Here is a 25949-nt window from a genome sequence, read left to right on the forward strand (position 1 = left end):
CAATTAATATCCTGATAGTTTTCAGATGATAATATCATTTGACACCTCGGTAAACCGGATCGGCCCACGAACAGTGTAGCTCGTGAAGCTTTTCCAAGCAGTGCTTTAAAATACACAAAAACGCTTGGAACACTAAGACTTCCTCAATCTACCAAAATTCCTCTAATTGTTATAGATTGAGGCGTAAAAGTGTTACAAACGTTCTTAATAATATTCTTTTACACGGTGATTACAATTATCATGGTTTCCCTTTGTATCCAAATATTTTATAAACTGTGAAATTTATGTTAAATAGGCCGCATTTTGTCTTCATTTTGTATACATTGAGACACAAATGACAAGTTGTAAGAAATTTTTATTATTCCAAGAAATATTTAAACATTTAAAAATAGAGGTTTATTTTTGAAGCTGTTCTTCCATATTTCGAAGAGGCATATCGTTGAGTGGAATCTGTAGAATATGGCTAGTGGCATAGAGACGTGTGTTATGATCGTCCACGCCCAGGGTCCATAGAATTCTAGATGAGCTGGTCTGAATTCGGCGCGATTCTGTAAAATATTTAATTAGGTTCAAACTATTTATCATTGAATGAATATTAGATACCTGTACATAAGGTGTTTTTTTCAGTTAGACATATAAAATATATATAAAGTAGTTAAATCAGAGAGTTAATTGAATTTCTAGAAAATTTAATGTCGATATTCCATCAAGTCGCTAGCATTTCGCTTTTAATAAAGCAGCGTCAAAAACATTTAACTATATGTCTGAACGAAAACCAGCGTGTTGATTAATGATGTAAAACAAGACTCCACGATGACTATTTCCTTGTGGAGTCGTTATCGTGAAGAACTGAGAGCTTGGAAATTCCGTGTTTTGTTTTATTGTAAATGGTTAGGTTAGGTTAGTCAAGTCTTGTCTTAATGAGATCATGGTATAATGAGGACAATCAGATACTTATGAAAAATTGAATTATATATATATATATAAATCCTATATACGTGAGAAAAGGACATAAGCACTAAATAAGACGCCACACCAGATCCATCCAACTTCCTCGCCATCGAGTAACCCGTAGAGTATAGCAGCACAAAACTCACTAGTAGTTGAGTTGTAGTTGAGTTAGAGGGGAATCTTTGAAGACATTTTTCATGACTGTTTTATTGTAAATCCGACAAAACTATTAACAGGATCATTCAACGACAAAATAAAATTAATTGTATATGAAATAATGGCCTTAATATTTCCCAACAAACCTTTTCTAATGTATTGATTGTCCACATAGCCATATTAGCAACCAGAAGGAATGTGACCAGCTGTCTGCCTGGTTTGTTTCTTCGTTGTTCTGAGGTATTGCTCCTGCGCCACCAAGCGTCGATTATAAATAAAGATTGTAGGGTTGTCTGTAAATATTTATTTATTTAAAACAAAGCACTATCCAATCGTAAGAGAAAAAACAAGAAAGTAACTAATTACTATAGGTACAAATAAAAGAGTAGTCTGTTTAATCAATGGATAATAAAAACCATATGTGACTTTTTCAGAAGGTTGGTCCTAGCTGACTATGATAGGGTAAGATTTAAAGTCGAGCATTGAGCATTTTGTAATCTCACCCTGAATTTTAACCCTCAGTAGTTAGCACTTTTAACAGTATAGCTGTGGATGTTTGTTTAGAAGAAAAATACATAAAAACTACACTGACTCATGTAATGATTCTGCCTGGCATATTTGCAGAATATACTACAGAGTTTATTTATTTACTTCGTTGCACGTAATTAAACGAAAAGGAGGGCAATTGACGGCCTATCGCTTTCGTGAGATCTCTTCCAGGCAACGTTGTGAAAAAAAGGAAAAAAAAATTTAAATAAGGCACGCAGGAAGTGCAGAAATACATAATACATAAAGTTATTTAGACAAAACTAATATAGGAACAAACAACAGAAACTAAACTAAAAAGGACACAATATGAAAAACAAAAAGTGCACATGAATCACGATAATTTTAGATCAGTTTCACGGTACCAAGGTTAGGTATACGATGTGCACAGATAATGTTTGTACAGTAGAGATTTAAAGGAAGATAGAGAAGGAGCTAAGCGAATAGGGAGGGGAAGTGAATTCCATGGTCAAACTACAGAGACTTTCAAGGGTTCGCCAAGAGCGGAAGAATTATGTGATGGGATTTCAAGGATATAGTTTTTGGAAGAGCGTAAGCCGTAAGACTAAAAATAAGTTTATGTAAAGGTTCTTTATTATTTTAAATGCTAGTGTTCACTTGTGGACGGGTCATTCCTTTCTCTTCTAACCAATACGAAATAATTACAGTTTCGACGATAATCATTTGATGACCACAGTTGCATTGTATGTAATCTGTACCTAATTCAATTCTGTATAATAATTCCCAATAGAAATAAAATTTCGACGAAAAGTATTCAATTTATATTTTTTTTGAATAATTGTTTATAAATCACACATTCATCTTCCTCTTTTAAAGATATAATATATATGACATAAGTACTTAAATATCGGTGTGTGCGAAATAAACAATATTATTATATATGTGCAGAACAGAATACTATTTACGTCACGACGTAATTAGTGTGCGTTAAAGAGAAAGATATTATATACCTGATTTAAAGAAAGAAACTCCGAGAAGAATCCAGTAAGCCCAGAGCTATTTTTTTTATCCATGGTGTGGTGACAGCCAATCAAACTGAACATACAGTAGACAAACATTCCCGACTGGGCCAAAATTAGAAGCGATGTGTCTAAGCCAAGAACCGCTGAAAGATACCATAATTATATACTTAGAACGACTACAAAGTGAGGACAATTTTTCGGTTTCTATTTATTAATTTATAGATCAGGCTATGTGCCTACCAAAGCGAAGTATTGCGTCTAAGTGTAAGACTTTGCCAAAATCAGTTATTCATACTATTGATTGATTGATTTATTTATTTACAATACATTGCCGACGCTCGGCACACTGCTATATTGGCACTCAAGAAAACAAAATACAAGATTTAATGTGACAAGTACTTATAGGCAAACACAGTTGACAGATCTTTTTTCGAGATGCCTCTGGAGAAAATTAAGTAACTATTGTTACTATTAAAAATTAAGCAAATAAGTATATAAATAATTTTGTGAACGGAATGTTTAAATATAAGCGTAGCAAATACATACCTTGCGATTTTCGTTTGTATGGTAATGCCCTCATTTGTTTTAGAGCGATTACTGTCGCCAAAATTGAGAGCGTATATAGAATCAACTCGCAAATGTTTACTTCGAATATGGCGTCCTGTGGAAAAATAATTCTGAAATAGTTTTTGGAAATTGTTGTGTTGCTAATCTTATTTGAGTTATATTCTCATGTATAATTACTAAATCTAAGGTATAAGTTTGTATTCCGGAATCTTCCGGGATTGTTTATTTTTAAGGCTAATTAGTTTTTTTAATAATGGAGATAGAAATGACCCTTCAAGACGCCCAAAAAGGGCAACAGCATTTGGATTAACATTTTGAGGCAGGAGTATGCTCTTTTTTGAAACATTTGGTGCTTGTATCACCCAGGAAAGACCCAAAACCTTTTCACAATTATTGTTTTAGTGTAGATCAAAGTCTCTCCATCAAACCTCCGGTTATACGCCATATGCCGGGTTTTAGTCAATCATCCTAAAATTTTATATTTTGGAAATAAACATCGCCTATTTAGGAATATCGTCATATTGCAAATATGAAAGAATTTTTAAAAATGTGTCAGTAGTTCTTGAGTTTATTTTTTCCAATTTTTTATGTATTAATAAATACAAATTAAAATGGCAGAGATGTAACCACCTCAACAGCCTTCAGTCTTCGTAACACATTCAATGTGTTAGGACGAAGCCCTGAGGTTTCATTGTCGGATAAACGTTTTCTATAGACAAAAATCAATACTGAATTAGTACTTTTCTCTTTTTCTATGGACCCGGCATTAGACCTCACGTAAATACAAACATACTTACATTAACAGTATCACTGTTATTAGCCAAAACAAAGAACATGATCAAAGATATGATTGTCAGGACTATAACAAGGATGCCAGCGAATAGTCCCCTATGAGCGTGAGAACAGTCTACTGAGAAGTTATGGAGTGCATTCCTGCTTCCATGTGGTGAACTAACACCAAGCATGCCAGCTAAAAAAAATAAGCATTATAGATTTTCCAGCGTTTTACTACACCCCGTCTTGGAACGGAACTGTTGGAGGAATATCTCGACAGTAGTATGGTTCGCTCTTCTACGAATTTGAATCTCACCCTTCTGTATGTCAAAAACGTTAAGTAAGTTTAACTGTCCATTTTGTCTAGTCGTTTATTCTGCATGTCTTTGGTTCGAATCCCGGATGAGACCGAAAATTATTATTACAAGTTGTCAAGGAAGACCCCTTCCCTCTAAGGAACAGTATGTGTGCTGGTGTGATTAGACAATGTGATCATTTCTTATGCCCTCAAACCTCCGACAGGGGCTGGAGTAGAATATGACTGCGTGAGTATGTATATAGACCACTTGACTTGCTACTCGTGCTGCTAATGCCATTGCTCCGAGTCGGTGAAAGAGTAAAGAGCTGACAGTGAACACTCACTGGCGATGATATTACAGCAAGGAGTATTATGTCTAGCAGCTGTAGGACACACTAAATTGCTATTATAATGTCAGATTTGGTAATATTCAAAATAAGAAAAACAAATTTCGAAATAAATGCTAAAACTTAAATTTAAAATATAGTTTAAAATCTGTGTTGTTGTCAAAAGTTAATAAAGAATGCACAAAATATTTTGTTTCCGATAATTACCAAACTGTTGCAAAATTTTCTCGGGTGTAACGGAATTGTTTCGCGACTTTTTTTCATAATTACTTTTCTTTTCAAAATCTTCTGGCGTGCTCTTCACCTAAAAATACATCAATGTGTAAGATTAACTCGTCAATGTTAACATATACTATATTTAAATTCTTTTCTTATATGTTTTCATTGTATTAATAAAAAAATGTTTGAATGGGTTCAGTGTTTCTAAATTGGGACATCAGTAACTTTTCAACCAAAGCATTAATTACGTCAATAATATTTATTATAGTACAGGGGGCTAACGGCTCAGCTAATTAATTGTGTTTCTTTTTAACTTAAGTTCTAAAGGAATTTAAATTTGTACTTTGACTAGACCTTCAGGCACTAAGCATAAACCCTTTAGTGGTTTTTGATGTTTTCTGTACTCATAGTTTATATATATATTATAATAAAACAAAAAAAAAAGCAACAATTAAGAGCCTAAAACTGATTTAACACATTTTGACTGCTATTTTGACTAAATAATTGAATTTAATAGACTACAACGTAAAGTAAATATGAATTGTAAAAATACCAACAATATATAGTAAAAAGCAATCACCTCTTTCCACATTTCATATAAAATAACAGCGCAAATGAGGGAATATTCAATCGTGCAAGGAAATAGGAATGGGGAAGCGTTTTGTACCAACGCTCCCATAATATTAGATCTCCGGCATGCCATTTCTGTTATATTTTCCGCGCTATTCTTCGATAGAGAGCTCTCTAGATGATGCATTTCATGCTTTGTCTCCGCAACAAGTACGTACAGCCATTCGCAGAGGTTCGCGGCTATCATGTGCATAAAACCGAATCTCTGAATCAATTTATTGCTGCCGGACTCTATGTCCTTGTTGGTGAAGAATATAAACTGCATTTGAGCGAGAGTCAGAGCCATACGAAGGGCCGGAGTCATCGCCGAGAGAACAGAACGGCATCCATGTGTTATCTCGAAGTACTCGCCGAGTTCTAAGCCGCTGTATACCATTGAACCGATGCCGAACGCTGAAATATAATTATAATAGAGAAACAATTAAACTAACGTCATCCGTTTAGTACGCACGCGTTTTTTTGTGTTCTCTCAGTTAACTTTTTTCTAATTTCGAAATATCTAGACGTAGTTACTTCGGTTGTGGTGAAGAAAGAGAGGATACATCTCCGATTCAAATATCTTCGGACTCAAAAACCAAATAAGAGGGGCCCGACCTAATGCAGCATACGAGGTGTTTGAGAGACCAGAACACGATTTTATTTTATTGTCGTATTCTGGGATTTTAGATTTGAAGTTCTAAAGCAATGGGATAACCAAGCAAAGGCACTTAAGCATATGCAGGAAGTATGTCTGTCCACACAAATGGAGTTGAAGAAACTCAAAATACTTCAAGCTTCAGGAAAAAAAGGGTGCAAAACATCGCAGTATCACATCATGAGCATGAACACGCACAGGTAGTGTTGTGCTTCGGAAAGTGTTGGTATAAACAAAAAGAAGATACGTTAGCATAATTATGCCGAAGTTACTTGAAACAATATTAAAAAATTGCTAAGGGTAGCAAGATCGCTACCCACACACATCTCTCTAAAAAGAGGCAAAGAAACCAGCGTTGGTAAGCGAAGCGGCTGACGATTTGAGAGTTAGTAACCAAATTACGAAAACAGCATATCAGATTCCCAGTGCTTCGCAAACGGTACTCAATGTAAGAAATCCTGAAGTACTTCGAGGAAGAAGTGTGGAATCATTAGAAATACGGGCTACTCAAAGAAAGATGCACCTTCATATCTGGCGATTATGTTTAGATACTACGGAGGAAAAATTTACATCTTATATAAAAGGAATATGCGGCATGGAAGGGGACATAAAGTTATTAAGACTAATTCCAAAAAAGCAAAGGAATAAGCCTCCTTTATTGTAACTGTATAGGAATCGGTGTATAAAAAGTTATATTCAACGGAAATATGGCCTTTGGGCGAGTGCAGTCACTGGTTTTGGTTTCGGAAGCCAAAAAATTAAACAGAGGTAACGGTATAAGTTTTCTTTTTATTATCAATATGCTACATGGCATACACATCAAGTTAAATAAGGTTATAATGGATATTGAAGCACTGAACGTCGATATAGTGGCGATAACATAAACGGTATGTAATGATTCTATTAAAGATGCGGAAATTGTGCCCGCGAGGTATCAAATCCTAAGATGCGACCGGACGGATGGAAGAAAACAAGGTGGCGTGTTTCTAGTGGCCACACGTGAACTCGCGGTTGCGACGTGTGAAAGAGCCGAATGATATCAACGTCGATCAGTGTTCGTTTGAATTAGTTTGCACGTCAGTTCACTTAAATTATAAATGTTTATTCTTATGTTGTTCAGTGTATTTACTGGCGTCTATCCCTACTAGCCTTTAATGTACCCAACATTATTTGTCTTAGGGATGGTGGGAACAATAAATTGGTAACCATGACAGGACTTACAGTTGGCCTACTACGTACTGAAAGTCGCGAGGGGTGTAGTGTGCAACCCATGTGTACTCCAAGAACTTGGTTTCTTAGTAACTATGGGATATATGCGACGGTGAAGGCCTAGGTGATTTGCCATACCAAGGGTAAGAACGAGTCTGTTGCACAGATCCCCGTTACACAGAACGTTTCGCCTACTGAATTCTGTCTCCGACACTATTGACATATTTATATGTTCGCAAAGTGAATTCACAGTAGCGATATTGTGTATATTATGTACTATTATATTTTATTTAATGTTTGTCGACATTATCGTATGTGCATAGTCTTTCAGGATAATGTATGTATTTTTGTAATAAATTAATTTAATTCTAATTCTGAGTACTCTGACCGTGGGGTTCAAGTGAGCAGGCGCTAATTAATGATTTAAGTTGGCGCCTGGTAGATAGTACCGGTGACCACAGAGCTGGTGCTTCCCTCGCTCAACGAATAAATTCTGCTGTACATCTAGAAAATGCTGCCAGCATTAAAGGGATAGGGACCAAACTTTTCAAATTTCTTTTAGTTTTTATTTGTATGAGAATTAATCATAAATTAATAATAGAATAACAATTACCGGATATATTGGTCTTTGAGTGCTAAATATGAATCGTTTATAATTTATCGCAATTTTTTATACACGCGTATGTTATCATAATTTTAATTATAACTATATTTTTAAAGCTTTTATCGTAAGTGCTTTGAGGGTTCAAATGTTCTGTAACGTTATAAAACGTTATAAATACGAGCAGAACTAAATAATTAATTTAACTTCAAAAAACCTCACCTTGAATTGTAACTGTTATTCAAGACACATTCAGATTAGTGTTTTCTTTTATGCGTGAACGAAGAGCTGTTCCTTAGGTTACAATTCTGAGTTGAGATGTAGCGTAAACCAAATAATATAATGATGAGTCGATATTTTTGGGAAAAGAGATACTCTTCTTTAATAAAATCTCAGAGGCTCTAAAGGCATTAAAGAAAATCTGTGTAAAAAGGCTTACTACAAAGTTAACGATTATCTAGTTGATAAAAGGGCCTGGGACTAGTGTTAGACAGGCTACTTCTAATTAATTTGCGATATTTGTTTTAAAATAAGTTGTTTGATGATTTGCTATTTTAAAAGAGTACCGAGAGTTATTTACGCCGATTTTTTCTCTCTCTACATCCACTGTCTTCTTTGCCGATGAGTAGGAATGTCTACCTATTTAAATTTAATGACGTGAATAAGCGATACTTGTATCTTATGTTCCATAATAAACATATTTTATTTATTATAAGCATTATTTTTGGGCCCGCCACACATTAATAATAAGTTGTATAATTTGTTTCCTTCTTTTCTGTTTCTGATAAAGATCTCTGTTGATGATAAAGATGTATGGCGCTAATTCATCTCTGCATGTGCGGCTTCCCTGGCAACTTGCGCTGTGCAAGTGTGTGTATCTCATTTTACACTAATAGTAAAAACTCAATTTTCTTTTGCATTGTATAGAATCTCTGTATACCTTGCATTATATAAACTTCTCAGCCGATTATTACTATTGTAACCGAGTCTTTGTAAGCTAAACCATTGTTGAAAAGAGTGTCCATGGAGTTTCTTGCCGGTTATTCTCAATGAGACCCACTTTTTGGAACCGTGCAACTAGACGTTTCATAAGAGCCTGCAAAGGCCTATTTGAAATAAAAACTTTTGATTTTGATTCAATAAGTCTATACTAACCAATAGCTCCCAATCGTAAATAAAAGCTGCCATATCGAGTTATCACCTCCTTTTGTTTAACCTTCTCGTTTGGAGTGGCTTTACCATTCCTCTCCTCTTTTTCTACCACACCTGAAAGATTGATCTTGATTAATGTTTTTTAATCAAAACAATAACACTAAGTAATCGTTTTCTTAATGCCTTCGTTCAACGAAAAGCGGCCGTTTTTGAATATTGGTTCGTTCCGTGGCTGTACACCGTTGGTCTACTTTCGTTGCTAGTCAGAGACTTCCTCGCCATAGCAGCGGTTATAAAACATTTGGAGCCGCTGCGAGTTAGTGACCTTTCACATTTCTCACACATATATTTACGTTGGTTAAGGCCAAAATTCACTGTCCGCGTAGATTAGTGTTTCAGAGCGCTATCAGTATAAAATTATAGAATCTGAGGAATGCTTTCAATATAAGATTATTAATTTTTATGCGTACTACACTGTTACTGTGTCCTGTCAGGCGATTGCTGGTGGCGGCGTGGGGTTTTAGTACCACATAACTCTCTACCACGAGGCAGTCGTTCCGCGCGTATGCGTAACTCACGAAAACAATGGAAAACATTATCCAGAGGATATAATAGCTCTTTTTTTATTGTTTGGCTGCTTAGCAGAATTCCTGGCATGAAATTGAGAAATCGGTTTAATTATTGGTCTAACCCTAATCAGTCTTTAAATATATATGAGTCTTACACGGTCGTCTGCTACCAGCGTTAATGAAAGTGGAGACCACCATTTAATTTAATGACAATTCAAATGGCAGAACGCTGGTTGGATACATAAGATGGTATTCTTGGCTGAAGCAATTATGCAAAGGAGATGTGTTTTTAATGTCGCATTTTGTTACGCAAATTACGGCTAATTGCGCTTAAGATTTTTGTTATATTTTGTAAATTGTAATGAATCTAGTTTCTTTATTCAATGGGCAGGATGCTGACGGACCGGAAATCATCTCATAAAATTGTTTAATTATTAATTGTAGCCAAGTCGGCAGTGCAAAAAGTGTATAAATAAATATTTATACCAATTTTGGATCTCAGGCGAACACTTGCATATAAATAAGAACTGAAAAAGTCAGCGCCAGTCAACCTTGATATATTCTATCTATTTCGTGTCATTTTTTATAATAAAGTAGAACTAAAAGACTAAGGCTGGCCAGTTTCCTGGTAACGTTTACCTTCAACATACGAGCGAGTGTTTTTTATTAATTCACGTATATCTCTTCCTAACGCGGAACAGACTTTATTATATACATATAGACTACATTTCATGGGATACGAGCGAGTGTTCAATGTGAACATAGGCAGAAAGTCCATTGGTGCACAGCCGTACCTCTGCCAATACTGCATAAAATAATAAATCTGTGGCCCTACAATTCATGACCATCCGCCAGGGATCGAACCTACGACCTTAGGCATGTAACGCACGCCAGTAGGCCAACTCCGCGCTATTGCTGAAAGGTTATATGAAATAATATTACCGTGATCTTGAATTATCATCGTAACCGCTTTCTGACGCATCAGATTCACATATTGGAATATCACGAACAGTAAAGATACTAAGTATAAGTATAAATAGAATCCCTGTAAGAGAAATATTTGTTATTAGCATATTATATATACATTTTATGATTTATGGTTTTGAAACTAGGTTTTAAGTAATCTCGTGACTTATTGTAAAAGGTTCGGTTTTGTCTTCGCTGATCACAGGAAAAAATGATTAATAAAAGAGACGCGTCTAGCCCCTGCCACATAAGCATACTTATGGGGTTTTTGTGGTTTGGTATTGGTCATTTTATTTTTAAATTCAACTTAGAATCGTATACTTTAATCCGGTGATATACCATCATCTATTTTTGTCAAATGAATTACATGCCATGATTTGTTTCAGTTATCGTAGAATATGTTAAAAAGTAGTATAAAGAACAGCCAGAGCGCAAAATCACTATCTTCGTGAGCATACTATACAGCCTCATAATTACACTATCACACAACAAAGCCAAATGAGGTACCTAGTATAATTGTATTAAATAATTTTTCTTTTTAATAGTCTGTAATATTTGAACCTTTTTGTTTACGTTATGTATTCTATCTTGGCTATATGTTAATTATAATTGTTTTTATTATATATAGTAGCTGTAGGAATGCAATATAAATAAACATAGAAACATCTTACAGTAGTTAAAAGCCTATATATTATTATTAGAATGTTTATATTAAATATGTGGGAAGTTCTGACCTAGTATTCAATATGGATCTTTACCTGGTAGTAGGCGTCTGGGACGCCATTTGCAATAACTTCAGTAACAGGAAAAGCTAGACCGAGAACAACTAATAACTTCGCGTAGAGTGCGGATAGCGCTTTGCTTAACGCTTCACTAGAACAAAATATTAAAAATATCATATTAGAGATCTTAAGTTAATTGTGTTAATTTAACTGGGACACCTTGCTGAGAAGTGGAATAACACTTGAATGTGTTGGCTCCCAAAAACTGAATAAAGGAACGAAGACAGACGATACAAAACTTGTTGCAGGGAAGGTTTGGTCAAGAGTGGGAGAAAAGGGCCTTTGTGGGGATCGGCAAACGAATATTGAAGTTGACATCACATATTATAATGCTATATATTCAGTTTATGTATATAATGATTTGTTAAAAATTGATCAGCTCACCAAATATATCAAGCTATATATAAGTAGTATATCCTGTTATATTCGAACGAGGTGCTTGAACTCCTAGGTTGGATTTGCAGACAGAATTTGGAAAATGCAGCTGATTTTGGACCTTGGGACTGATTGCGGGACGACAATGTTAATGTTCTCTTAGAATTAAAAACCCCGTTTTATTTGTTTAGTGAAACCTAAAATACAATCACTACTGGGACATGTTTATGTACATGTTGAAATTCATTATTTTAATTTCGCTAGTCCATAATGTAATTGGTCAAAATATATTCGACGAAAGTAAATTGCAGATAGCGAATTAAATATTGATGTCCCGTTTTTATCTTATAGACACAGACGTACGTTTACGTTTAAAAATATTTTTTTATAGTTTTTTGTCATTATTATTTGTAATAATTATTACTGCCACCAATTATACTACAGGGATATCCATAAATATTATTTTAGAGATATAATAATGGGACGGGATTGTGGCGATATTTTACCATGACATGGAGATGAATTTAGAGGAGTCTTTGTGTGTAACATGGACTTTATGTAATCTAATGTAGTACTCGAATACAGGCAATTTTTTATTATAGTTAATAATGCAGTTTTACTAATCATAATGATAATACTACTAATAATACTTTTCGAATGTTTTTTTAATGAATTAATTTATTATATTCATGATCAGAAGGTTTTTTTTACAATAGTGTCGCACACAAGTTATTCAAGACAACAAAAGGACACATTTATTAATATTATAAATTGATATTCATATGAATAAGGATAAAATATTACATATTACATAAATATTAAACAGAAATAAACTTACTGTCCTAATATTTCTGCAGCAGACAGTGGGTGGTCGTGTGTGGATGCCATTGAGTTCCGTGAATGAGGTTGCAGCTCTGACAGGAACCGCCGTTGTGTCGCGGCACATAATGCCAGCGCTTGTGACGGTCTCCTGAATGCGGCTATTATAGCAGACGGACGTCTATAACGGATTAAAATTTCTATAGTTACGTTGGACTTGAAAATGTAATCTGATTTTCGTAGAAATTAATAATAACAGATTAATAATTTAAATTATTATTTATTACTGTTAAAGACACAAACCAACTACAATATATTTTGTATCTTAGATCAAGACAACGTGAACGGAAACGACAAAAAAAAACACTATTAAAAATAGGCTCTTTTATAACTGACTTAAGATGGAATCTAATTTTTAATTGAAATTCAATTGTACGAATTTCGTCATACAGCTAACATGAATTATATATAACAAACAACAATTATACTAAAAAATTACGTAAGGATGATTAGGATTTATTAACATTATGTATGTTTGAAACATTTACAAAGGGAAAAATATCGATAAAAATATTAATTAAGTTTAACTAAGTAATACCTATATCGGCTATGTTGTGACTGAATGTGTGTGTATATACGCGAGTGTGTGTAAATGGGGTGTGCTCATAATGCAGGTTATTTAGCGCTATGTTGTATGCATAATATTGATATTTTTCATAATTTTCAGGTCATTATACCCTTCAGAGTGTGTGATTTGTGTCTGTGAGTTCCACTCCTAGATTCGTACCTTGTATTAAGATTTGTCGCTAATTTTATATCAGCATCACTAGACATTCTTCGACTGTTTGGTTGTGAATGGGAGCTTTGGATAAGTGGTTCGACGGCTGGACCCACGACTGCGTGTGTACGCTCCCTGAGTCGTGCCACATCGGAGTATGACGATTCGTCACTGAAAAATATATACAATTAACTACCTGCAAACACTGTATTGCCATGTGAATTTTGGACGTATAAATATTGCTATTAAAAAAGGATTGATGGAAGAAATAAAAAATTGTGATAAAAAATAAAAAAAAGTATGGGTCACCCAACTTAGGAAGTAAGTATTACTTCCTATATATACGTTCTATTCTACTATCGTAAATACACAAAAAGTACATTAAAATCGGTTCATCCGTTTCGGAGATCTATAACAAACACGAGTAATATATACACAGTTTAGTATATAAACAGGTCTTGATAATAATTATGTATGGAACTGACATAAAAAGAAATGCTTAATGGTTTAAGACTCCAACAACAAAAGCTACAACTAAGTGTATATCCTAGTTAATGTTATAAAATAATTTCTCTATATTTATAAAGCTTTATGTTTTTTTAAATATCTAGTTTTGGAGATTAACTTCATATCTAATCTAAAATTTTAATAATGTATTTTGGTTAGGGCAAGCTTCTGTTTGACTGATAAGGATCGCACCGCTTACTGATTATTCAATACTTAGTATATTATAAAAATATTGTAGAATATTGTTATGCCAATTTCGATACAGCCCAAAAATCCCGTCTAACGGCAAAACCAACGATAGCATAGTTTTCTTAATATTTGTAGTAATGATGTTTATAGTACTGAAAAGAAATGTCTTCATTCAGTGCTACCTGTCTATACACATGGAGCCGAGACCACCTGGTAAGAACAAAATACCGCACGGTCGCCCACCGACAAGGTGGACTGACGATATTGTCGAGGAGGTTCGCTGCCAGTGGACACAGAAAGGCCAGCGCAGGGCGTACTGGAGGAGACTGGAGAAGGTCTACGTCCACATAAGGAATAAAATATTTCCAAAATGATACACCAAAAATTATTATTATTAATTATCTCTTTTATTATATAATTTATTGTTATTTTTTCTCATTCAGAATATTGAAATGTTACCGCTATTCCAAGTTACGTGGAAGTATAATTGGTTTCTTTAACTGAAGTTTATATAAAGACTGTTATCACTTTATATAGTGCATTCCAGTTAAATGAATACTATTCCATTATAGTTGATTGCGTAATTGTGTTCAATATATATAATTATTCAATTATTTGTTTTCTTAATTTTTGAAGTAACTAATCTTAATACATTTAATTCTAGTTTCAGAATATAACTGCTCTGAAATACATTAGCTTATTTTTAATAAATTTCTGTGTAGATTCAATATCTTAATAGCCTAAGTAAACAGATATATGACACTACACAAAAAGTATAAACAATTTTAAAACAAATAGTGCATTTTACTAGTATAATACTCGAAACAGAGCCAATTTGAGTGTACGACCAACCAGGCTCCAGATAAACCACTCCTTATATGGAAATTGTATTTGTTTTTACAAAAAACTCCCAAGCGAAAAGCCCTCGTTAAACGTAAATTAATCAATGAAGCTTCTTATAAATTTGACGAATACTTAAAAGATCCTAATCCTTGGGATTGATATGCTCCAGTTCAAAAAAATTGTACGACTCAAAACTTGGCGATTAAAAAGAGTGGCGAAAAGTTTCCTGCCAGTTCTTCTAGCCCGGTCTACGACCTTGACTTGCACTGGTAGTAAATGTAAATTTAAAAATAATTTATCTTCTTATCTGACAGTCATAAGTTTACTTGTGTACCTATATGAATAAAGTTATTTTATGTTGAGTTAATAATGGTGGTTCAATGTAAAAAAAATACATATTACCATTAGCTTTCATCCTTCAGCGTAATCAGTTACAAGACAAAACGTTTTCTGGTTAGCGAGTATTGTAAAATATTTGAAATGAATGTTGATTTTTAAAGCACAACAAGCCAACAGCTCGTATTAACTCTCACAAAGGAGTCTATCAAATGTCATAAATATTTCCGAAGCGTTGTGCACCGAAATCTACACATTCACATTTTCCATAACGTATTCAATTTTGTGTACTCGATTTTCTATGAAAGCATCTGTATTGTTATGAAATTTAACCTTTTATTGTCTATGAAGAATCTAAACTTTTTAACGCTGACATATAACAATTAATATTTATAAACATTTTAGCTTGGTATTCTCATTAATTCCTTATTTATTTAAAATCAGTAGAATTTTCCAAATTTCGTCTACGAAAATCAACCCTTTTTTCGAATTCTCCGCGATTATACGGGATTAAACAGTACTTTCCGGAGCTGGATAAATTCGGTAGTGGGTTGATCGAATTCAAAGAAAGCATTTAAGTGCCTCGTATCTAATCCGCTGTTTTGCTAGTAATTTTTTTTGAGTTTTTTTATTTTTATTATAGTATTTTATGAACATTTGTTTACTAAAATGGAAAAAATTGCTTATAACATATACTCTATGTTCGCGCTAAATCGGTGTCAGTCAAAGAAGGATGACAATTGTCGATTTGACTTTGACACACGAAACGGAGATGGTAGGTGGTATCCCGGCGTAATGGCGCAAGGGTGTTAACTAAATATATATCGCATACTGTATAGCATTTACTTATTTTTGATTCATCATTGAACGATCCAGTGTTTGGAGTGAGATACGCCTCCGTTGATGGTCAGTGCTAGTTTTAGTCTCATCGATTATTGGATTCCTTTTTATTATATTGACAGGCGACATCCGAACCCAGGGAAGGGAGCATCCTGGATATAGCTTCCGGATACCCAGGCCCACACGCTATACATATACATATATGTATGATGTGGTAAACTTCAATAAATAAATAAAAAATAAGCCCGATTTGCAATACCTCTCATTTATATTAACTTAGTTTTATTATACAGAAAACCCGTATGTGAAACTAACTAACGGTGTTACATTGATTTATAAAAACTTTAAATGACTTAAGTATATCTAATCGACAAAGCTAATTGAGAATTAAACTAACAGTTACTTCATGAAGACATTTATAATTATAAAATTAATACACTAATTTATTTAGGTCCTAGAGTCCCTAATGTTTATTTATTTATATATTTATAGTAAAAATACACTTTTTATAAACAAATTGATTTATTATTATCGTAATATTACTATATGCTTGCAAAAGAAAATGAAGAAGAAAATATTGGTAAAGTATACAGTATCGAGTGGAAAATCTTTCAAATCTTTTCCAGGAAATATCCCTCAAAGCTACACTGGCTTTCTGCATCCATTGACTATAATATATGGTTATATAATTCAATGTTCTGTCAACTATATATTGAATTTTTGCGTGAATATTAATGCGTTTCAGGCATAGTGATTTTTTAAACCATAAAATATTTAAATTATAACTTTGAAATACAAATTATTTGGCTTTGTATATTTATGTAGGAGCAGTGTTGGCCTCAGCTTCGACCCTCATCCCTGTGATCGAAAGTTCAATCCCCGGCTGTGCACTAACGCAATTTATTTCTAAGTGCGATTGTTAAATTCGCTGAAGGTGAAGGTGAAGGATAACATCGTGAGGAATCGTGCCTTGTACAGAAAAACTCGACGGAGGCTGATCACCTACTTGCGTATCAGATCATGAAACAGATACAGAAACCTGAGGCGCAGACCTGATTTAGTTTGTTATATTTATGTCTCGTCTCTGCCACATTGGAACATTTATTGTTTTGTTAACTTTATGGGCAAATATGTTGCGTAACCGAAACACGGTTTAGTGTCTAACACGCTTGAATTTTTATGTATATTTATTACTAATATACATTTCTGTACCTCACAATGTACAGTAAATCGTTATGGCGCGTTATTTATTTATTTATTATTCACGGGGCGAGGGGGGGGGGGGGTTCTGACACTGCCAAACACTAACCTTAATATTTTGTTAAGTTCAACAATTTTATAGCGTATATTAATCTTGCATTATTTAAGCGAACGATATGCGTGCGCTTGATCTTCTGTTATCTGCGGCCCTGGTACAAAAGACGTTTCAAAGAAACTTTAATTAAGTTTCCATCGCTTTATAGATAGAGCCTTTTACAATATATTTTGTTGTTATTATTAAGTTACTCGTAATAACAGTGTTATTCCACTACAAAGTCAAAAAACATTTATTCATATAGGTAACACAATGTTCACTTATGAACGTCAAAAAAAGAATATATATTAAATGCTTATAATTTTACATTTACTGCGAGTTCTCAAATCAAGTGCGTAGAACGGAAGAGAAAAACAGGCAAGAAACTCTCCGCCACTCTTGTAACAACTATGGTACTCTGTTTCTTACTGTCAAACAGTGTTAATGCTGTGATGAAAAGAGACATGTGAGAAAGTTAAAATCAAGCAATCAGAGCAGTTTAAGTTGAGAAAGAATTCATGAAACACAATAAGATTTCGCCTACATTGTGTATGTTACATAATTTATATTTCAATCTCAATCTCAATTTATATTATTTTAATTAATAAGACATTTCTTTTCAACAATCACGTTGTCTGAAACAAACAATTCAGCGTTTCCGTGACTTATTTGTCTTTATGTGCCAGAGGTACTGGTTTTAATTATGAGTACAGTACATCCTCCTCTTGCCACATTGACATTTGGTTGTTGTATAAAACGAGTGTTCCCGTTCCGTGTGTTCTAGAACGTTCTAGACTAACTGGACTATAAAGTGGTAAAGCTAACGTTCTAGATCAGAGATTGTAGAAATAGCACACATTATACTTTGCATTGTCATTTTCCTTTTGGAATCTATAACTTATTACGAACATTTTAAAGGCTTTCATTAAGAGATACCGAGTCTATGAGAACTATAACTAGACTATATATTTTTTTGGCAAGATACTGACTATATTTAATGTTTAAATTAGTCATACAGGTTTTAAAAGGGACACTTTAATTTTATTGAGATAAAGAACGGTTAGACACTTTTCAACCTGCTGCTAACTGCTAACAAAAATGATAAAAATTAAATGAATCCTGATGACATTTGATCAATTTTTAAATAAAATAAATACAAACGTCTTTGTTCCATTTTTAAATTACAGACATAATTACGTCTTACTCAATTTTTAAATAACAAATTTAAAAAAAATACCTGTCATTGTCGTTCTCCTCGTGTACAGTGTCCATGTCGGTCACAGTGATGGTCGGTCGCGATTCGCTCTGATCACCAAGTGAGCGTTTACTTGGACTCATCTGCGGAGCATATACGTTTTACTAAAAGGCCGAATTTTAAGAAACAATAGAGGCTATTATTCAAAATGTTTTCGGTTGCAGGACATTACGACAAACATTAGTTAAATCTATTATCTTTTAAATAGCTTTAAAATATATTTTCAAAGACAAACGTATAGTTTATTTTAGATAGCAGAAGTTTGTTATGTATCCATTTAAAATCCATAGATGATTCATTAATCACAAACTCGTTGATTTATTCTTTAGTTTTTTTTATTTATTAAACACTTAAAAACACAAGTTAAATTTATAAATCGATATCAATATTGTTACAGCAAAACTAAATAATTCCTGACAATAAATAGATACCTGTCTATTAAGTGTTTGTTAGATTTTTTCCTGCAATATTTTTTCATTGCCCTAATCTTCAACGAGATACAGAAGCGTTCACCGTTCGTAATTGAATTGGCAGGGCACATTCAAACTGCTTCAAATGTATTTTTTACATTTTCCGTACGCGCCCAGTGTCGTGTCGGCACTAAAGGCGCGTTTGAACTGATCTCGTTTAAGAGGCTGTCAACTAATCTGCTAGTGCTAAGCTAATGTCAACATACCAGTGATACCTTATCATACATTATATTCGCATTTTAAAACTATGACAAACATCTTGCGGTAACTTAGCGGCTTTTTTATCTTATATACATTAAGTATACTCATTAAGTGATTAGTGTTCATAGTGAAGTGTCCAGTAGTCAAATCCGTAAATGTAAATAATATATAATGTGTGTTTATGTTTGTTTGAATTCCCTTTTTTGTCTTTGTGTGTAATGTATAAGTGGCTGTAGGAATACTGATATGCAAGAAATTTGGGTGTGCCAAAAATCAATCTTGAACTACTTAGGAAAACACCTTTTGTATGGCTATTAAGGTTTACAGAAATTTACCAAAATAATTAAAAAAAACATCCGACTAGAGTCTTTAAAAATCCACATTATTATGGAAAACATGTATTACTCAATAAATGATTAGTTGCGTGAAATACTGTAGTTGATATAAATTTAATTACGTTTGATATATGTATGATACAGACTATATAAAATTTGTCCAATTTTAATATGACAATGTACAATGTAAAACTCCTTTAAAGACAAATTTGCGCGCCATTGTCTGTGGCAGAATATGCAAACTTACAAACGTACTAACGTACCACCTTTTTCTACCATATTCTTGCAATTAATTATTATTATTATTAATAAACATATACAAAAAAAATCAAATACCATTCTACTAGATATCTCATATAATTCCTCATTGTATTATTTCCTATGCAAAAGTAGTGAATCCCATAAATTATGTGTCAAGTTTGGAAAGATTCTAGCAAATAGGATATAGGACAAAATTTAATACTCTAATATCTGCGCAGGATAATATTATATTAATATATAATCTTTTTTAAATTATCTAATAAACGAATATATAACATTAAAAATACATATGCAAAAGAGGCAACACGAATAAAAACGTATTCATACTATAGAAGCCTTAATAGACAAGACAAAACAAAACAATCGAAAAGTTTTACGTGAAAATTATAATTTTTAAATGTTTATTCTAATAGAGACAGAGATTAAAGAGTAAGTTTGTTTGCGTTGCGTCCGCCAGGCGGTCCGCTAAGGTTGTTAGGTTCTTGAATAAGTTTCTGAATTAAGAGAACTGAAAGTTTTCTCATCTCGAGATTACGGCAAAGTGTTTACCGTTTGGCTGTAGGATGCGGCGACGCGACACCCTCTTTAGTCATGTCTACCAACATTGTTCAAGATATCTATAATTATTTTTAAAACTAAAATATATTTATATCGCTTAGTCTGTGGACAACACTTGTCCTTCTGTTTTGTTCTTGTTTTTATTATATTTCGCATAGGTTTTTAATATTTGGATATTAAAATACAAATTGAATTTGCTACGGGCCGACATTTTTATAAAGAGCTTTATTTACATTTGACAGATTTGCTTTTTTAGACTGTATGTATTTTGATAGTCTGTGAACGTATGACAGATTTGTTTTGCCTAACACATCCTATGTCCTAACTGCAAATGAAGCCATAGTCTGTTTAAACTTGTTTAATAAATCATTTATTTATTTACAGTAAAAAGTTTAATGGCCAAAGTATTGCTATATTGCAATACACGAACATTGTTAAAGCATTTGTAATTAAGTCAAAACTAATGGTTCTAGTGCTGCAATTTAAAAATAATTAACATATACAAAATGATTATTAAAAGTTATAATAGAAGCAATGAAATTGCTGTATTTTTTTTGTAAAATAGTTATTATTTTTTTAAATATCTAATATATATCTCTCTTATTACAGTTACGATAGAAGTGAAAGTGAAAATATATTTTACTATGCAAATGCCAAAGTTGTAAACGTGATAGAAACGTTTGACTATTAAAGTCTTAGTCTTTGGCAAGCAGAACATCGATAGTAGGGCTCATCCCTACACATTCTCAGTATTTTCATAAAATATTTGCTCGAATGTATCGCACCTGATGCTCTGTCGCTGCACTTACTGTGATTCACGTAAACAAAAAGCCGCTAACAAATATTTAAGTTAGCGATATGTCACAGATATTTTACAGAAGATAAGGTATCAAACGAATACTTGAAATGTATTTCGATATGATTCTATTATTGCTTAAAATAACCGAAGAGTCCTTGGTCTTGGCCTCAACAGCGGGGCTGTAATAAGAATAGCGACGTCGTATGCAAATAGTTTTTAAAGCAAATCATCGTTTATTAAAACAGTATCAAATATACGGTATTTAATTTTTTTTCCTACAGTATAATAAAAAAAAACTAAAAATTTATAAAAAGAAAATTTAAATAATTTGGTCCCTGTGGCAGTGTACCTTTAACGACAGCATTTCCTCGCTGTATTGTGATGCTTATTTGATGAGCGAGGGAAACACCAGCTCTGGGGTCATTGGTAGTATCTACCAGGCGCCAACTTAAATCTTTAATTAGCGCCTGTACACTTGAACCCCACGGCCCAAGAGTCTCTACTCCAAAGGGAACAAAGTCGAAGATGGATGGCTCTTATGTTTTATTATTTTCCGCCTGCTCTGCGGCCGCCCCAGCTTTAGCTTAACATGTCCACACAAGTAGCATCCCATACCAAAGCCCGTCCCATCTTCCAAGGGACCAACTCCATCCCATCCGGCCGCTTGTTATCGTCTCTAACGATGCCAAAATACATTCTTTAAATACGTATCACTGATATCGTAACCCTTAATATTGCACTTCGGACACCGGACACACCAATAGGCTAGAATTCAGACTGTGAAATTAAACCAAGTATGTATATACTGACGTGGAGGAATGTCCATCCGTATCACCTCGATAAGCGAGTATTTTTATAACAAGTTTTCTGCTATTTCATTGTTTGAATCTTTACATGAAGATACATGATAATCTCAGCGGTAAGAAGGATTGTAAATCGCTGGATTTGTCAGTTGTTTATAGCAGCATATTATTTCATGCTAGCTATGCTCGGTTTCGTTCGCGTTAATTCGATCGTATATAATTTCAATCATATCGTGTGATGTTGATGAACAATCAGGAAGAACGCTATGGTTAGGAATATTGTAAATACTTGACAAGGTATTTCACAAAGATAATATTAAATAACACTCACACGAATGTTATATAATATTATACGAATGTTATATAAGATTTCAAATTTTTGGGAGCCCATAACCATAGCTTACGCTCTTCCGAAATCTATATCCTTGGAAGAGTGAGAAGGGATCTGGATCTTTCTTGGCGATTCCTTTAAGGTCTCTGGAATATATATGTATATATATGTGGTATATGGAATTCACTTCCTTGGCTCCATCTTTATCTCTCTTTAAATCTCTACTATACAAACATTACTTGTTCACATCGTATTCTTAACTTTCGTAGTAACTGATGTGAAACTGATTTAAAATTGGCGTGTTTCATATGCCCCTTTTGGCGCTGTTGACTTTTGACATATGTTTTATCAATTCTTATGTATTTTTGTACTTCTTGCGTTTGTCCTAATATTTCTATAATCTAAATATTTTTTTCATATTTGTCGCCTGAAGGAGATCGCTCAAAATCGATAATGCCACCAGTTACCCTCCGTTTAATTTCATTATTTCAACTGTATCATATATCTGTATGCAACGAAGTATTAATAAATAATTAAATAAATCCTTAATATGTATTTAATTACCAGAAGTAGACGATAGTTTATCACAAAACTGATCAAGAAATTAGAGGTCACTTTGAGGCTGTAGCGCCACAACTTTAGAGTTACCATTACATACAAATACATCTTCTTTATGATATTGTCTTTCGTTTTTAGTATCTATACTTATGTAGGTACTGGCCTACACAAGCACTACCTATTCGAAACTAAAGGACATCTAAGAAAATACGCACGAGGGTTGAAAAACATATCATTCCATTTAAATTCCGTCTGTAAAAATGAACCTGGGAGTTCAGGCACCTCGCGAATACAACAGAATAAACACTACTTATCCAGCGCTTGATATATTAGTAGCAGCCTGATCAATTTAAAAAAAACTTTGATATACTATCTGGCACCTAATCTGCATTGTTAGCAATAATCTAGAAAAAAAACCTAAAATTGGAAGTGTATGTAGTATATTTTTTTTGATAATATAAATAAGATAAATTTTATAATTTCTTGTAAAATTTGTGATCACCATAATTGTCATGTATTAGAATAGATAGCTTTTAATATATACAGTGGAAAAGTTATGTACTTCAATAAGTAAATAAATAAATCATGAAGAAGCAGTAAGGTTTGTTAAAATATCTATAACTGGTTTTATCATGATTATTGTACAATATTCAATAAAAGCCAAATTCTACGTAGAAATCGTTTTAGTATGTCGTGATCGCTCTTAATTTGCACCCGTTATCACTAACGTGATATCCATGCAAACATTATTTTATTGCTTTTATGACAGGTAAATGGAAGTTGTATGTTGCTGCATTTTAAGGATATATAAAAAAAATATTTTACAAGTATATCGAAAATTATGAACAATGGCAGCTGGATAAAGAGAGGCGCAAATGGCCACCAGGGAAAAGAAGTAGAGGTATTCCTCTTCCACGGTGGGCTGTCGAGTTTAAAGAAGTTGGTGGAGAAGATACTCATGATAGGATGGAGCCAATTGGAGGATTGTATATAAAAGGTCCTTAGAATTATAACAGTTTAATTTTTTTACAGTGTGTGAATAAATGAGGCTTGAGTAGTATTATCGTAAATTATGTGCAATAAGTCAATAAATGATACATAATCTTAGGCAAACATATTTAGTTGTTTAGGTATTATAATGTATAGGTATACTTTTAGTTTTATATAGATCAAGATGTCAAAAGTCGATCATAGTTTTCTACCAAACTGAAACTACAGAATGATATAATAAAATCATGTATGTATATATTAGGAAACCGCTATGGTTTATATAAATGTAACCATAACAGTCCTGCCTAAGAACACGACATACGCATATAAAAGTTTTCAACTTACAATTATTACATTTGATAAATAAATATATGGGTTACTATCGTGAAATGGTATATATGGGGACCTATTACATCTTAAATATATTTAAAATCTCTATTTGAACTACTGTTCGAGTCGATTCTAGAACTGTCAAGTTACATATGTTGTGTTTTATATCGCATTTTATTTTTTAGTACGAATATGTTTTGTTTTAAAAACTGATGACCTTAGGAATAGGATTTCACAATAAACAAGTGCCAGTCTAAAACCATTGTGATGACCACAATGGTTTTAGAGTTAGTTTTGCTTGTGGGTATATAGATTAAATATATAATATACAGTGATAAAGCGTAATTAACGTTTGCAGTTTCTTAGAAGTAATAATAATAAGAGTAATAGTACAATATTGAGATACGGGAGACGTACTTTGCACTAAGTTTCGACTTTGAATCTCACCTTAAGAGGAATGCTTATAACAATTGATCAGTTTTCAAGTGTACAACTTTTTAATTTAATTTTTGATTCAAGAACAAGTGATGGTGTTCTGTTATCAAGTCATGCATTGACAGAAGAAACAGAGCAGATAAAAGCAAAAATCTTGAATAGGTTCCATACTATGCGGTGGGTGATACCTGCTTCAGTTTTTGATTTTTCAAATTCAAAAGATAATATAAAGCAGAGATTTGGTTGTTATTTTTTTTAACGCGTATACAATACGGACGAATATATAATAATGAAGCCACTTTACCTATAGGGCATAAGGCATGCACGTTTCTGTGTCTATACCTACATTCTGCGCCGGACACGCGAATAAAATAAGATAAAATTGCTCTTTTAATTGCAATTGAAAGACACAGCAGATATCAAATTTTCACAATTTCAACCAATAGTAACTATCAAAGGTACTACAAATTAATTTTTTTAGCCCGCTGTGCCTATCATATTGATTTATCAGGGATGTTTTCTTCAACGGGTTCTATTAGTCGGGCATACATAGAACCTCCTTTGCTAAGACTGTAAGCCGAACCTATAAATGGGCCCATAACAAGGGTCAAACGCGCAGGAGGCTCATCTGATGTCAAGTGATGGACATAGCTAGAAGGCTCGCAAGTGAGTTTTTTTGTATACTCTCTTTTGGAGGAACCTTCACCACGAAATTAATTTAAAAACTACTAGCGGACCCGACAGACGTTGTCGTAACTATGAATATTTCTTCGAATTAGCGAAATCGGTCCAGCCCTTCATATTACCAAGGGAAATAGGGATTCTTATATATATAGATTATTGTAATGGTCTGAAATTGCGCGCATTGTTCAAAAACATCAGGATTTGAATAACATTTAGACAGCGTTCTCTTTATAGAATTATTGTACTGAAAAAATCCTTACCTTTTCGTCTGTCTACTCAAATCAAGACCCAAGAAATAAGTACACTCAGATCAACACAACACATTACTACTGGTTTTTGGGACAAACATCACGTCAACATAAGCGCTAATTATATGAACAATTATTGCTGCACGATTTTAAATTAAATGATTTACTAACATTGTTGTTTTAATAGTTTCCTGCAATATACATTTTCATTCTTAATTGCTATATCTTAACGTGGGTTTCATGGTTTTTTAAATAGTATATCTTTCATACAGAAACTGCATTTGGCATGGAAACCGTAAAAATAATAAATATCACACAGCTGGACA

General features: G+C 33.3%; 1 protein-coding gene across 3 annotated transcripts; it reads right to left on the reverse strand.

Annotated features, from left to right (window-relative positions):
* Positions 1 to 361: 361 nt before the first annotated feature.
* On the reverse strand, positions 362 to 25693 carry LOC123715700 (proton channel OtopLc-like). Of its 3 annotated transcripts, none has more exons than XM_045670933.1 (14): positions 25636 to 25693; positions 18603 to 18703; positions 13366 to 13527; positions 12598 to 12759; positions 11361 to 11475; positions 10579 to 10681; positions 9071 to 9181; positions 5422 to 5864; positions 4830 to 4926; positions 4001 to 4173; positions 3183 to 3297; positions 2625 to 2779; positions 1254 to 1400; positions 362 to 548 (listed from the first exon to the last, which is right to left on the reverse strand). In XM_045670933.1, exons 2-14 carry the CDS (start codon positions 18701 to 18703, stop codon positions 375 to 377), a joined length of 2058 nt encoding a protein of 685 aa, XP_045526889.1. In that variant the 5' UTR covers positions 25636 to 25693; the 3' UTR covers positions 362 to 374. The 3 variants fall into 3 exon arrangements, with proteins under 3 accessions (XP_045526889.1, XP_045526886.1, XP_045526888.1); XM_045670930.1 differs by lacking the exon at positions 25636 to 25693 and adding an exon at positions 21594 to 21653; XM_045670932.1 differs by lacking the exon at positions 25636 to 25693 and adding an exon at positions 19052 to 19213.
* Between the last annotated feature and the right edge of the window lie 256 nt (positions 25694 to 25949).

Source organism: Pieris brassicae, chromosome 10, assembly GCF_905147105.1.
Source record: "Pieris brassicae chromosome 10, ilPieBrab1.1, whole genome shotgun sequence".
NCBI classification, from domain to species: Eukaryota; Metazoa; Arthropoda; class Insecta; order Lepidoptera; family Pieridae; genus Pieris; species Pieris brassicae.

Bases quoted from the DNA above. Each gene is read 5' to 3' on its own strand.
- LOC123715700 (XM_045670930.1), bottom strand. The intron at 9,182-10,578 runs GTAATATTATTT...TCAATCTTTCAG, and splicing joins GATGATAATTCAAGATCACG to GTGTGGTAGAAAAAGAGGAG. The intron at 5,865-9,070 runs GTTAGTATAGAC...ATTATATTTCAG, and splicing joins TTTACGATTGGGAGCTATTG to CGTTCGGCATCGGTTCAATG.